Raw genomic sequence first — 15,106 nt, 5'->3', positions numbered from 1 at the left:
GTACAACACAAATGACGACATGACCACAGAAAAAGATTGCTATCCCAGGGAGGCTCACACCATTGGTCAGCGCACCAGGTGAGTATAAAAAAGCTACCGTTCGGAATCAGCTATGAATTGTAGATCCTAGTCTAATTAGCCCTGGTGTGCAGAAAATGACCGTTATGCGAGTAAAACGACAATGTTCAATGCACTAGGTTCAAACGGATTATATGCGTTTGATGAACTGTAGTTAGACTGAGATATGCAGGCAAGCCCGTGTTCAATAGCTCAGTTAAAAATGTAACCTAAAAATGCTACTACTGTGCATTAATGAGATTCAATCACACAATTGAATTTAAACACGTACTCCTATAGTACTAACTTTATTTTTAAAGGGAGAGCCTACTGCTCGTCTCCTTTCCTGGTTAACGACCTATTTCGTAATACAGTCACAGAAAAACGCTCGCTACAATTGGCGTACAAAATAGCCGCCAACTCACATAATTTGATGTATCGGCCTAACATGCCGCCCGGCATTGAAATATTAATTTCAATAAATACGACAATATAAAAACTTGAATACATAAACAAAATTCACATATAACAAAAATTCGATGCAGTACAGATATCATATTTGCGAAACAAAAATTAATTATATAAAATACTAATGCACTATATACATACACAAATGTACTATATTATACAATTATAATTTCAAGGCGGAAACCTAATGATTTTTTTTTTTTTTTTTTTTTTTTTATCGAGACCCTTCTAACGGCAACAACGCGATTTTACATATTGATCTTTTGAAGATCCCATTCATTGTTTTTACATTTGCAATTCTCACTTTATTATCCCTACCCTGGAAAACCTCCACGACTCTTCCCAAAATCCATTTACAACTTGGGAGGTTTCCTTCTTTCATGACAACCATATCTCCAACATTGATGTTGGGCTTGGAACCTTTCCATTTATTTCGTTGTTGTAAAGTGCTCAAATAATTGTTTTGCCAATGCTTCCAGATTGTTTGCACCAACTTAGATGTACGTTGCCATAAATTCAATCTGTTTTCCTTAACATCAGTCAGTGATGGCTCTACAATGGCAGTGACTGGGCGACCAATGAGGAAATGACCAGGCGTAAGAATATCTAAATCATCTATATCACTAGATAGTGGTGTTAACGGACGTGAATTTAAAATTCCCTCTACTTGATTGACAATAGTTAACAGTTCTTCGTATGTTAGTTTCGAATTCCCAACTACACGTTTCAAATGGTGCTTAAAGGATTTTACCCCGGCCTCCCACAAACCACCAAAGTTGGGTGCTCTGGGAGGTATAAACTGCCACTGAATACCCTCTGCTGATAAATAGTTGACGAGATTGTTATTACTCTGCACAATATCGGCATACCAATTTTTCAGAGTTTTATTAGCACTTACGAAGTTTTTTGCATTATCGCTGAACATTTTTTGAGGTTTTCCTCTCCTGGCAACAAATCTTTTCAAGCAAGCGATAAATGCTTCGGATGTCAAATCAGACACTATTTCCAAATGAGTGGCCTTCGTGACCATGCATACAAAAATGCAAATATACACCTTGTGGTAGATCCCCTTTCTCTGGCCCTTATATTTTATCAGAAACGGCCCACAAAAGTCGACACCAGAGCAGTTAAAGGGATAGTTCACAGTGACTCTTTCTTTAGGTAAATCCCCCATGAGTTGTTCTACTGTTACAGGTTTTATCTTGAAACAAGTGATACAGTCATGTACAACCTTACGACACATATCTCTGCCACGTAATGGCCAAAATTCTCTCCTCAAAGAATACAATAAATTTTGCGGACCAATGTGTAAATATTTTTTATGATGATGCTCAATGATCATTCTAGTGAGCTTATGTTTTGATGGTAATATGATCGGATGTTTTTGGCTATCACTTACTTGACTGTGCCGTAAACGACCACCTACTCGTAAAATATCCTTTTCGTCTAAGTATGGAAGTAAGTTTTTTATCTTGTCTGTTGCCAATTTCCCTTTTCTAAGATTGGATATGTCACCTTTAAACTCTATTTCTTGTGCGCAACGAACTAGATATTGCATACTACCTTGAAGTTCCTGATGTGACAAAGGACCCTTTCGCTTATTAAGTGGATTTCTCGAATTATGGATGAACCTGAAAACAAAACTAAGAATGCGAATTAATTTAGCATAATCATTTGTAATGCAAAATAAAGAATCCATGAAAACTTCGTTCAGATTTAGAGTCAAAGTCACATCAGCATATTTCTTGAACTCTCGGAGATAATCTGCATCGGATGTAATAGGATAATATCCATCTGTGGAGTCGATAGTTCTCTCATGAAGAAACCCTGGTCCATTCCACCATAAAGTCTGATCGATGATTTGATCAGGGCTAACTCCTCTTGAAATTAAGTCTGCAGGATTATCTCCGGATTTCACATGATGCCAATGGAAGTTCTTGGTGATTTCTTTGATTCTGGAGGTCCTATTCGCCACAAATACCTTCAATTGATGAGGTGAAGCGTTGATCCAACCCAACACTATTGTTGAGTCGGTATACAGACACACCTTGTCCACTTCCACACGCAGAGAAGATAGCACCTTCTCAACAAGCTTTGAGAGCAGTTCTGCAGCACAAAGTTCAAGACGTGGTATGGTCACTACTTTGAGAGGTGCAACTCTGGATTTGCTACAAAGAAGCACCACCTTCACGTCACCCACGGCAGTAATCGAACGCACATATACAACAGCCCCGTATGCATCCTTTGACGCGTCTGAAAATGCATGAATTTCTAATTTTTCAGCAAAGTCTGATAAGACGAAACGATCAATCTGGAGATTTGTCAACTTTGTAAGTCCTTCTCGGAATTTTCTCCAGTTTTTCGATTGTTGAGACGGCAGTTCATCGTCCCAGTCGATTTTCAACAGCCAGAGCTTCTGCAAGTAAATCTTTGCTTGTACTAGAACAGGACCAAGCAAGCCTAACGGATCAAATAATTTTGCGATATCTGTCAACACAGCACGCTTGGTAGGTATGTTGTTACCAGGAGCAACAGTGAAACCAAAACAATCTTCTTTAGGGTTCCATCTTAAACCCAAAGTTTTCACCGTGTCATTTTCAGGATCCTGAAAGCAATATTCTCGTTCATGGGCAGGGACATTGTTCAACAATGCATTTTCGTTGGAGCACCACTTGTGTAAATCCATGCCTCCACATTTTAACATAGAAATCAGCTGTTGCTGCAATTCAATGGCACTTGTTATATCGTTAGAACCAGTTAGAATATCATCAACATAAAAATCAGTATGAGTTGCGGCAGCAGCAAGAGGATATTTCTTCTGTTCGTCATAAGCTAACTGCCTTAACACCCTAGTGGCTAAATATGGTGCACATTTTGTTCCATATGTTACTGTAAGTAACTTATACAGTTTGGGTTCATCTAACGGACTTTCTTTCCATAAGATGCATTGTAAGTTGCAATGATCAGGATTGACCCAGATCTGCCTGTACATCTTTTTCACATCGGCAGTGAAAGCGATTTTATGTCTTCTAAATCTTAGCAGTATCGAAAAGATGTCTTCTTGGACCACACCCCCATTTAACAAGCAGTTGTTAAGTGATAACCCATTGGTAGAAGGGGCTGATGCGTCGAAAACTACTCTTAATTTAGTGGTACTGCTATCAGGTTTGTAGACTCCATGGTGAGGCATAACATATTTTATATCCTCATGTCCCTCCATCATCTCCTGCATGTGACCCAAGTCCTCATACTCGGCCATAACATTTTTGTAAAGAACAGACATTTGGGGATTTTTATCCAATTTTTTCCACAGCCAATTCAGCCTTTGCTCAGCTAATTGCATGGATTCCCCAGGTTCAACATTTTCCTTCATCGGAAGATCAACTATATATTCCCCTCTTTCATTTCTACGATGGGTTTTTACAAAATGATCCTCGCAAAAAAGTTCTTCTTTGCTTTTCAGGGGTAGCTTCTCCTCAACAGATTCAATTTCCCAAAACTTTCTAATGGATTGATCTAACACATCAACTTCTCTCGAGAGAAAACAGCATTGCTGAGATGACGAGTGAGAAATTGTCCCGGAGACTATGTACCCAAATACAGAATTCTGAAGCAACACTTCGTTGCTGAGATACAGCTGTCCGCTCTTCAATGCCTCAAAAAATATTTTTGCTCCGATCAAAAGTTGTATTTTCCCTGGCTTGGAAAAATGTGGGTCAGCAAGTTCAACTCCTTCGGGAAACTTCAAGCCAGATAAATCAAGAGGAGACGATGGGGTGAAATCTGTTATTTTGGATACAATGAAAAAATCCAATTCTTTCTTGAACTCGCCGCTTTTGTTTGCGACTACCCCGGTAGTTTTGTTTTTCACGGTGTGTGACAAGCCATTAATGCCACAAACGGGGGCATAAACTTTTTCTTTCTTCAACCCGAGGGCTTCGGCGCAGCTTGTTGTCATCATGTTCACTTGACTACCATTGTCGAGTATGGCCCTAACTCGAGTCTCTTTTCCTTGGGAATCGCAGACGTAAACATTCACAGTACTGAGAAGTGCTGATGAATTTGTGTTTACCACATTGCTCAGACTATGAAGAACATCTGGTTGTTGGCCCCCTACTGCTCCTCCCTCTGAGGGTATGGGGGAAGCGCTTTCGCTTTTTCGTTGGATGACATCTTTATTGCTTTTTGGAGACGCCGTTTCTCCCCGATGTAAGAGAGTGTTGTGTCTCAAATTGCAAATAGAGCAAATGACCTTTGATAAGCACTGAGACGTAATATGGCCAATTTTTAAGCAACAATAGCATAAATTATGCTTTCGCACAAATTCATATCTTTGCGAAACACTCATTCTTTGAAATTTTACACATTTATATAATGCATGAAAACCTTTGCAAGAGACACAAGATCTTCTATATTCTTTGATATTATCACTATCATATACCATGAAAGCTTTTGCTTTCGGTTGTATTCTGTGGTCAGGCTGCTGCTGACGACTATTTATTTTTCCGACACTTTCAAACATTATACTTCTTTTTTCAATGAATTCCAGAAAATTGTCTAGTTTAGGAACCTCGGTAGTTGTTAATGTTAACTCATATTCCTTTCTGGATTCTTTATCTATTTTCTGAAGTAATACATTCAGTAACATGGTGTCTGATAAATCATTTCTTTCAAATTTCAATGATTTCAACTCTCTTAAATTTCTATTTACATTGTCAATTAGATTGCGCAATTCCTTAGCTGACTCATATTGAACTTTAGCGCAATTTATTAAAGCTTGAATATGAGTGTCAACAACTATTCTTTTGTTTTCATAACGAGTTGTTAACGCCTCAAACAAAGAAGCATAGCTTTCGTCAGCTGTTTCAAGCTTTTTTGCATCCCCTTTTAATGATGCTCGCAAATAATACAGCTTTTGTACGTCGGTTAATTGTTCGTTGCCTTCAATTAAACACTTAAATTGATTTTTGAACTGACTAAATTCCTCATACTTGCCAGAAAATTCTGGTAGAGGAATGTCTGGCAATTTTATACGTGAAATTTCTTTACGCTCATCAACATTAACTTTATGATGACTTTTCATCGACTCTTGGTAGGAAAGAAATCTTACCTCCAGAGTTTCTAGTCGCTCATCTATGTGCAGCAGCTCTTCGTCGAACACGCTAATGTCTATAGTCTCTGGTTGAGCGTATAATATTTTCCTCAATGCTTCAACATTTTTTTTGATGTCGGCGATATTATTCAATTTCACATCAAGTAATTGTTTTGAATCCACTGATGGCTCAAAGTCCTTGGCAAAATTTTCTAGTTGAGTAACTTTAGCTTTTACAGTTCCTTTTTGACGATTATATTTAGCATTCATTTTCAATTATCCTCCGGCTATAGACGGACCAAATTGTTCAATAGCTCAGTTAAAAATGTAACCTAAAAATGCTACTACTGTGCATTAATGAGATTCAATCACACAATTGAATTTAAACACGTACTCCTATAGTACTAACTTTATTTTTAAAGGGAGAGCCTACTGCTCGTCTCCTTTCCTGGTTAACGACCTATTTCGTAATACAGTCACAGAAAAACGCTCGCTACAATTGGCGTACAAAATAGCCGCCAACTCACATAATTTGATGTATCGGCCTAACAGCCCGAAGACACGGCACAATCCCTGAACAGTCTGAACACCAGGGAAGTTCATCTGCAGGCCCCATGTGGCCTAGAATTGCGATTGTCATCATTATTACTAGCTGTAATCGCTCATATAAATGACTACGAGTAAATCTTACGATGCTACCTTATTAAGCAGATAGTATTGTTCGTTTTTCTTTTCTATATTCACTTAGATGGTTTTCAATAGACAGGATAAGAGCTCTTTGAATACCATATCTTTGAGCAAAAGTTTGAGCTCAGTACTATCGGCATAGCCAATCGCTGTCCACTATCCGGTTTCTTTATTTCAACGATTTTTGGGACACCACTTCGATCAGCAAACCCATTCAAAGAGGGTAAATGAGTTTGATCCCCTTTATTGGCGCTTTGAATAGAATAGGATAAGTAACACCGACAAAAGATTAGGATCAGAAAACTCTTTTTTTCGAAGAGCCAAGAGCAATTTAATCCTTTTGATAATTCAAAGCGGAAAAGACCAACAAGCTCATCTTTCACCTCTCCAATTAGACTAATTAGATAGCATTTTTTTTCTAATTATTTTAATTATTCTTTTTTTTTTCCTTTTTGGTTATAAGTGAAATATTCTCGATAAAATAATTTGGATACATTTTCACTTTGACTGTGCTCAAGGATTTTCATCTAATTCAAACCTGTAGTTTTGGTAACATTTGAATGCAAACTATTGGGTTGATGCTACCCAATATTATTTTAATTCCTGACAATACAGGGTGATACCTTAATTTCCGTTACAGCATTTTACTGTAGTATCAAACCGTTGATACTACAGGGATACTTCCAATTAGAAAAATTATCCAAAAACGTGTATAACTGAGATACGCCATTCATGCTACAAGGTATTGTATAGTTATTAGAATTTAAAAAAAAATTATATTATTATATTAATTTTATTATTATATGGGACAGGGTGCCCATATAAAAAAGTTAATTTTCACATCTTGATAACTATACAACACTTTGCAACATGAACGTATCTGAGTGCTACACGTTATTTGGGTATTTTTTTCTAATTCAAGTTTTGCCTCTTGGGTCAACAATTAAATGTAAAATGTGAGAAGAGGAATTAAGTAATCTTCCTGTATACTGCAAATGGATATTTCAATTGTTTTGAGTTTTCATGTAACTTTTGAAAAAAGTAAGAAAAAAAGGCGAACGTTGTTTTCTATGTTTGCATGTATTTCTGGAACTAATTTGCTTAGCATTAATTTCAGATGCTAAAGTAACATTAACAGTTATTTATTTTTCTGCATTAACAATTCATAGAGTTAATGTTCTCGTCACACTTCTGTCTCATCTTCCTATATATATATATGAGATAAATCTATAAATTTTATAGACAAAGTATAGTTAAAAACAAGTAGGAGAAAGGATAAAAAACGGGGCTTTTTGATAAGAACTAAGGATAAATTGACAAAAATTAGCATGAAAGAAAAGAATTGATGCGAAAGAATATTTTTATTTTTTTGTTTCATGTGAACTTCAGAGAAGCGGATAGGTTTAAAAAGAGTCGCGTTTGATCAAGAGCCATGAATGGAATGATGTCGCTAAATTATGCAGTCCGATAGTCTGTGAGGCGTTGTCGCATGCATATTCAATTCGATGTAAAAGAAAGAAAAATATCATGCTTGAGTAAGTGCTTCGAGATTCATTATTTACTCTAACAAAAGGTGAATAATGCATCTAATGCTCTAATAATGCATTTTTTTAGGGAGAAGGTTATATTTATTCAAAAAGGAATTCTTTCTCTCATTTGATGCAATCATTACACTGAATGAATGTTTAATATGGACGACAGAGAGAAATAAACATGTCTTGTTAATGCACAATCGATTATCGCATTCGTTTGGAATTTAAATTAACGAGATCCCCGTTGTTGTTCCAACCTGCCGTGTTTCTAAATGATGAAATGAAACTGAGAGAATCAGATAAGTATTTATACATTCCTTTGACCAATAAAAACACGGGGGGGGGGGGAGGGAGCTATAGAATGGACTTCTAGAATATTGTTTGTAAACACGGAACCTACCCTAGAATTTGAGATAGGCAAAGCATGTATGTAATACTCTGATTTTCAATTCGGAACCAAATATTTGGTTTGGACAAACACTTAACCGAGTGGCAATTGCTCTGGTGCAAAATGTGTCAATCATAAAATCTCTCTTCCGCCGTTTATGAGTACCTCACCGGAAAATAACTTGGTGCCTATCTCATCATTTACACATGTAAATGCCAGCCCATGCGTAATCGGAGTTAGTTCATCCTTGAATTTCTCGGTGCTCTCATCTGGTATTTGATAAGTACAAATATCCTGGTTCCAATATCCGTTTGGGAGATATACAACTTCGAAAAGTTGTCAGGATTTAGGATATGGTTAAACTAGCTGAGCGCGTTGCGTTGGTTATTGGACTGGAGAGATTATACGTTGATAGCGAGAAATTATATAGCGAGTGTGCTGGATAAAATCATTTATATGTACAGGATTAACAAATGTTGTATATTCATGTCTCTGCGAAATTCGCGTGAGTTCAGTTTGTATATTTTACTGCCGGAGAATGAAACCGGCCAGTTTGCGAATCGATCAATTTCGTTGCAAGTTGATCCGGCCAATGCCCGAATTTCCGGCTTTGGCCAGCTAGTTCGCGAAGTGGCTGGAGATCCCTTGTCCAAGTCCAAAAAGAAAATACATGATTCTGGGTTATAGCCATTTGGCGTACTTTTTCGTGATAATTACGTGCACGTTAGTTATGGCAACCGTTATGGCAACGTTAGTTATGACAACCCATTTTATCGCAGTCACGATGTGACAATCATTTTTTCCTTCAAAATTTGTCACTAAATGTCTATATTATTTTATAAATAGTTTTTTCTTCGAATTTAGTTATTTTTCTTTCGTTACATGGAGCTAATCCAATACAGCTAATACACAGGGTGGATACTATCGACCACCAAATAATTACACCCGTGATTCCTTGTGGAAAAACTAATATAGAAAGGTGTATCTCGTTTTAGGTTCGGACGAATATTAACATTTCAAAATTTTGTGAAGTTGACAGTTTTCTAATGCCTCAGTTATGTGCCAAAAACCCAACGAAAAATAAAAATTATCCATGCAGCGGGTTGGCGCTTATTAAAAATGAACTAAAGTATTCAATCACGTAAGAGGTTATTTTCTATCACGATTGACGCTTTTTCAATGTCACAAATTTGGCCACCATTCTTCCTTCTAAATTTCTCTTGGCTCCTCAAATTTACCTCCTTGGCTATAGCCCGCAAAGTCCTCCTGTAAATACGCCACTTGAAATCTGGCCGAGTGTGTCAAATTTATTGCGTCTTGGGAACGCGAGAGTTGGTGAATTTCCACTCTTGAAACGGTAAATTAACCACGCAATTGATGCATGCATCTCAACGAATTTTTATAACAGATACATACTGGACTCATTCGTATATATACTCGTCAATATACAGGCAAGTGAGGAAAGTTCCTTGACCACACTTTACTGGTGAACCGTTGACCCTAGAGGCTACTCCCAAATAGACAAAGTATATAACTAATGTGTAGATCGTAGATAAGTCATTTATATTGCAAGGAGTGTATACATATTGAAGTATAAAGATTAACTTAATTACTTAAGTAACGGACGTCTAGTCTTCAAAAGCCCAATTATATAATTATTACCCTATATCGTTTGGGCCCAATAAACAAAAAATTTCACGTCTCTAAGTGCAGTATTAGCTGAGTTATTTGAATTCAAAAATTGGTGAAAAGTTTTGTAAAAAAAATAGTAAGAATTAGGGTAAAAAGCATTTCTGTTAGTTTATGCTTATTTTCTTTTTTCTCCGAATTTTGATTTCAAATTACTCAGCCGGTGTTGCACTTAGAAATGTAGCAGTATGAATGATGTATATCTGAAATCAACACATTATTTGAATACTTTTTCTAATAGGAAATATGTCTCTAAGATAAACGGTTCACTATATACTAAAATGCAGCCAAGAGACTTAACTTGCTACCCTGTATACTAAATGCATGTTCATAATATAGCTCTGCCAGTACTTCGTCATATCAAAAAAGCAAACTATCCCGATTCTCTCTCTCTGTCTGTTAATGTGAATTTTCACTAGAGCCAGTCATTGTATGGACCCCATCCAGTAAATAATCATGTACTCGCAAAGAACTCTGAGTGCTATAAATTAAGACGTGATTTATGACGTTTTAAAAACAGAAGACGTCGATCTCATCGAAAACGTCTGAAGAAAGTTCCTTGGTTGTGATGATGATGATGCCAAGCTTGTGAATCCTCTCCCCTCATCTCCATTTTCAAGTAATCGGAGATTTTTAGATGCAACTCATTTATAAAATCTCCTGATTTACGTTTTATTTAACCGGAAGTCAATATCTCTAATTGAAGGAGAACAGATTCCAAGAATTCCAGGTTTGATCTTTTTAGCGGATATTCCTCACCCAGATTTATCATTAAATGAATTCCATGAATATTCATCTTCGGTGCGGCATATGACTAAGTTTGGGAATTCTTTACGACTGAATAAATCTCTGCATATTATCATATATTATATATCGTGCATGTATTTTACTGACTGACTGTGTATGAACCATTCGAGATTTTCTGTTTAATCCGACTAGAAGGGATACACATGGAAATTGAACAAGATAATCACACAGTGGAAATTTTTCGCGATGATCGAAAAAAAAAAAATTTGATTATAGCCAGTTTGTACGAGTGTGATTAGTATAAATTTTATTTACAGCAGAGAAACTCATTATAGCGGAATGACGGCCGTATTCACCGACAGAGTTTAACTGCAATCGCAGGTTAAAGGATTATAGATCGAAACGGATTGGTTAAATTCGGAATTTTAACCAATCCGTATCGATCTCTAATCCTTTAACCTGCGATTGCAGTGAAACTCTGCCGGTGAATACGGTCGTAATAGGGGGCTAAAGTTTTTCCGCTTCAATGAATGTCCGGTAGGCGCGGTAGCCCAGGTCGATAAGATTCACGCCTAAAGTACCAAAGGATGTTTAGAGGTGTCGCGAGTTCGATACCAGGTTCGTCCTTGTCAGAAACTTTCCTGACATAAGGGTACAACCTAAAAGGTGACATGACCACAGATTGCTACCTCATTGCTACCACACCGGAGCGTTAGCGCACCACACACAACCTCTCTGTGAGTATAAAAAATACTGCCGTGTTCAGAATCGGCAATAAATTGCAGGTCCTCGTGGGAAGAAAACGACCGTGGTGCGACAAAAATTATCAAATAAAAAAGTCCGGTGTATAACAAATATTTCTTATAGGGATGCAATGCATTTAGGTGTGATACAACGAAAAGTACAGTAGTTAGCTATTAACGGCCGTATCATCAACACAGTTTAAACAGCAATCGCAGGTGAAAGGATTGAAGATCGAAACAGATTGGTTAAATTGAGGATTTTAACCAATCCGTGTCGATCGCTAATCCTTTAACCTACGATTTGTAGTTTAAACTCTGTCGGTGAATACGGCTATAAAAGTGTTTAAGGGTGATTACTTAATTCCCGTTAAACGTTGATCAATAATCCCAGTATCAGTCTGGGGAAAAAGTATCCAAACAACGTATATATAGAACTAGAGACGCCATTCATATTGCAAGGGTCTCTGTAGTTATAGTTGTCTTTGCTAAGGCCACTAAAAAAAAATCCATGTGTATTATTCGCTGAGATATTTGAATTGAAAAAAATAGAGAAAAGTTAAATAACACTATAAATAAGGGGAAAAACATTGTTAGTTAGTTTATGCTGTTCTTTTCCAACTTTCTTCCGGTGTTTTTGGATTCAAATATCTCATTAAATATTGCATTTAGATATGTGGTTCTTTTTTTTTTTTGAAATCAGGAGAGACAGGACAACAATTTTCTTAGTGAGTTTTTAAGGACAAGGTGTCCGTATAAAGCGGTAATTTTGTTTAACACAGAATGTAACGAAATAGACCTGTTGCACTCTAGTCTAATTCTCAAGGTTTCCTGTTGATCCCTGAAGTTCTTATTCCATAGCACCCCCCCCCCCCCCCACAAAGAATAAAATTTAAATTTTGTGTTCATCATTTCTCTAATGCGTTCAAGTACTGCTTGCTATCTGTTTTTCAATTTCGAAAGCAAAAAAAATTCAGTAGGTTATTTTGTCTGTATGTATCAATACAGAAAACGAGAAGAAATGCAGTAGAACTTTGTTACGAAGTCGAAAATATACACAAAATATTTCGTACTAAACGAATTTCGTTATTAACCAACTAACCAGCGCATTCATTATGCCCAACGTGAAAAATATTTAATTATTATTAAGCGACAATTATATTGAGTAGGTTTGCCTTGAGCAGAATAGACTAAAATCCCATTTTAGCATTCAGATCATAAATAAATATGTAATCTTAATTAGCACCCGGAGTTATGTTTTTGCGCAATAAACATTCAGTTTGGAACAGAAACTAAAATAATTTGAAAATAAAAATAAAAAGGCTGTGCTACCGATTCTACGTGAGGGGCCTATACATTTGGCAGTTGGTAAATTGCTGCTGAGCAGTCATGTGGGAATCGTGCTGGACTCTCATCATGAGGATTTATGTTCGAACTCCGTTGACTCACAGTGGTGATCGGCTGAAGTTGAGTTTCTGCTGTTATCCAACTTCAAGGCGTGAATGCGAGCCGGTCCCCAATTTAAAAAAAAAGTGTCCTATCACTAAGCAGGCTGGCCTTCAGCATGATGTATATTAACATGAAAATGAGAAGAAACCCGGATAATAACATCAGAAATCACGAGTCCCGATGTGTTCACACTAAGCGGTGTGGGCTGTACTTGTAATTAAGCTATAGTCAAATATTTTACATAATAATGACAGACATAAAATGTAAATCTCATCGGGGTACCAATTTAATCAACACCTACAAAAGTAAAACAGCTATCCTTACTAGCATCAGAGAAAAAAATAATGTTTTCTTCCCTTTCAAATACATGATTAAAAACTATTATAAATTGTAAAAAGAAGAAAACATGTTTTCCAAAATTTCAACATAATTAGAATAGATAAACATTCCGCTGCATTTGATAGAAGATTGGAAGTTCTTGAGAAGACTTTGATTCGCATAAAATAATACAAGACAAAAAATGTCAACGAGACGTGGGTGTTGAAGGTAATAAGACATTACACTACGCAAACATTGGGAAGAAAATAATGTTAAAAAAGAAGATCATCTTTTGAATAATATTTATATTTGAATATATTTTTTGAGTTCTTATATCTAGAAAAATATATCTTCAAATGTAACGACAAAAAAAATGTCATCAGAACGTAAAGCTGGAGTGTTCGTTAAATATTTTTGAATATATATATATATATTTTATATTTTAATGAATATTTTCTTTTCGATATTCTTTTACTCTTTGTGGTGGAGAAAAAAAGTAAAATTTAGTCATTTCAATGGCAAAATATTTTTTTCATATATCTTTAATTCAGATATTGAAGCTTTATTTTACTTATAACCTCTCTTCTCGGAATTTTCAATCAATTTTTCTGAAGTGCAGTTTGATAAATCTTTTCTCTTTTTTCAGAAAAAAAAACCCAATTTGATGAGAATATTAGAGATAAGTTTTTTTTTCTATATATTCTTTTTATGTGACCGAGGAATAAACCAAGTCTTTATAAAAGATGGATCATTGGCGATTTTTTTTTTCTGATGAAAAGATAGTTTTATTGAAGAAATATTAATTGAAGAATTCTAGAAGAATTCTTATTCTATACGATCGGTTAGATGCGTAATTGGATGCCTATTGAGGTAAGTAACTCGATGTAAATGGTGTATTGAAATTTTATATTGTTTTCGGAATTGATTATTTATCTCCGTATAACTTTGACATGGATTATTTCCTTAACTTTCAATTTAATATAATTGTGATTCATTATGTGTATCACATTTATATTAATAGAATGTATCATGTTATTAATATGTATCATGTTATTAATATGTATCATGTTATTAATATGTATCATGTTATTAATATGTATCATGTTATTAATATGTATCATGTTATTAATATGTATCATGTTTATATTAATAAAATATATATTTATATTAAAATAATATACAACGGTATTTATACGAACAGTTTTTATAAAATATAGAATATCTCATAGGCTTATACAGGATGTAGCCTTAAAGTGACGGCAAACTTGGAGGGGTGATATCAGGCACCAAGACAAACAAAAATTGCCATAGAACATGGCATCGCAACCGCGTTTTGTCGGTGAAAAACGCAAAAATACTTATAAGGGCGTGCCGCCGAGTGGAACAAAAAGGCCAATAACGAGTAGAAAAACGATTTCGCTGACGGGATGATCACAACACAGCCTGTGATGTACAAAATAAAGTAACAACAACAAATATAAAATTGCTTGTAATCGTTTCTCTTCGTCGACTTTCTGCAATTGAACCGTGCTGCATAGGCTGTATTGTAATCATGCTGTCAAGTAAATCATTTTTGTACTTATTTGTCTTACGTTTTTATACCACACGGCACGTGTGGTGCCTAATTCTTCATCTCTGGAAAGTCTGTTAAATCTTGCGGATTGTTTCCACTCTGGAATCAAAAAGCTTCACACAAAATTGAATGGAGTAGTAAATGTAAAAATAAGAATTATATCGAAATAATTAATAATAAGAATTATATCGAAATAATTAATAATAAGAATTATATCGAAATAATTAATAATAATTAATTAATTAAATAATAATGACATAAGAATTATGTCAAATAATTTGCTAAAAGAAGAACCTTGAAACCACTCATTTACGTTCGACCACCATTATATTTCATTTTGCATCGTGAATGTAATGCAGTAATTCA

General features: G+C 35.6%; 1 protein-coding gene across 1 annotated transcript; it reads right to left on the bottom strand.

Annotated features, from left to right (window-relative positions):
* Positions 1-739: 739 nt before the first annotated feature.
* On the bottom strand, positions 740-5,887 carry LOC149076096 (uncharacterized). Its single transcript, XM_089242182.1, has 2 exons — positions 1,925-5,887; positions 740-1,726 (listed from the first exon to the last, which is right to left on the bottom strand). Exons 1-2 carry the CDS (start codon positions 5,885-5,887, stop codon positions 740-742), a joined length of 4,950 nt encoding a protein of 1,649 aa, XP_089098308.1.
* Between the last annotated feature and the right edge of the window lie 9,219 nt (positions 5,888-15,106).

Source organism: Pholcus phalangioides, unplaced genomic scaffold (assembly GCF_987345545.1).
Source record: "Pholcus phalangioides strain wild (caught in Gottingen) unplaced genomic scaffold, Ppha-v1.0 ptg000015l_1, whole genome shotgun sequence".
In the NCBI taxonomy this organism is placed as follows: Eukaryota; Metazoa; Arthropoda; class Arachnida; order Araneae; family Pholcidae; genus Pholcus; species Pholcus phalangioides.
Note: the sequence above shows the minus strand (reverse complement) of the source record. Positions and strands in the feature narration are given on the sequence as shown.

Excerpts from the sequence above, each read along its gene's own strand:
- LOC149076096 (XM_089242182.1), bottom strand. The coding sequence starts at position 5,887 with ATGAATGCTAAATATAATCGTCAAAAAGGAACTGTAAAAGCTAAAGTT. Across the intron at positions 1,727-1,924 it reads GTCGTTTACGGCACAGTCAA|ATAAAACCTGTAACAGTAGA; the intron begins GTAAGTGATAGC and ends ACTTGTTTCAAG.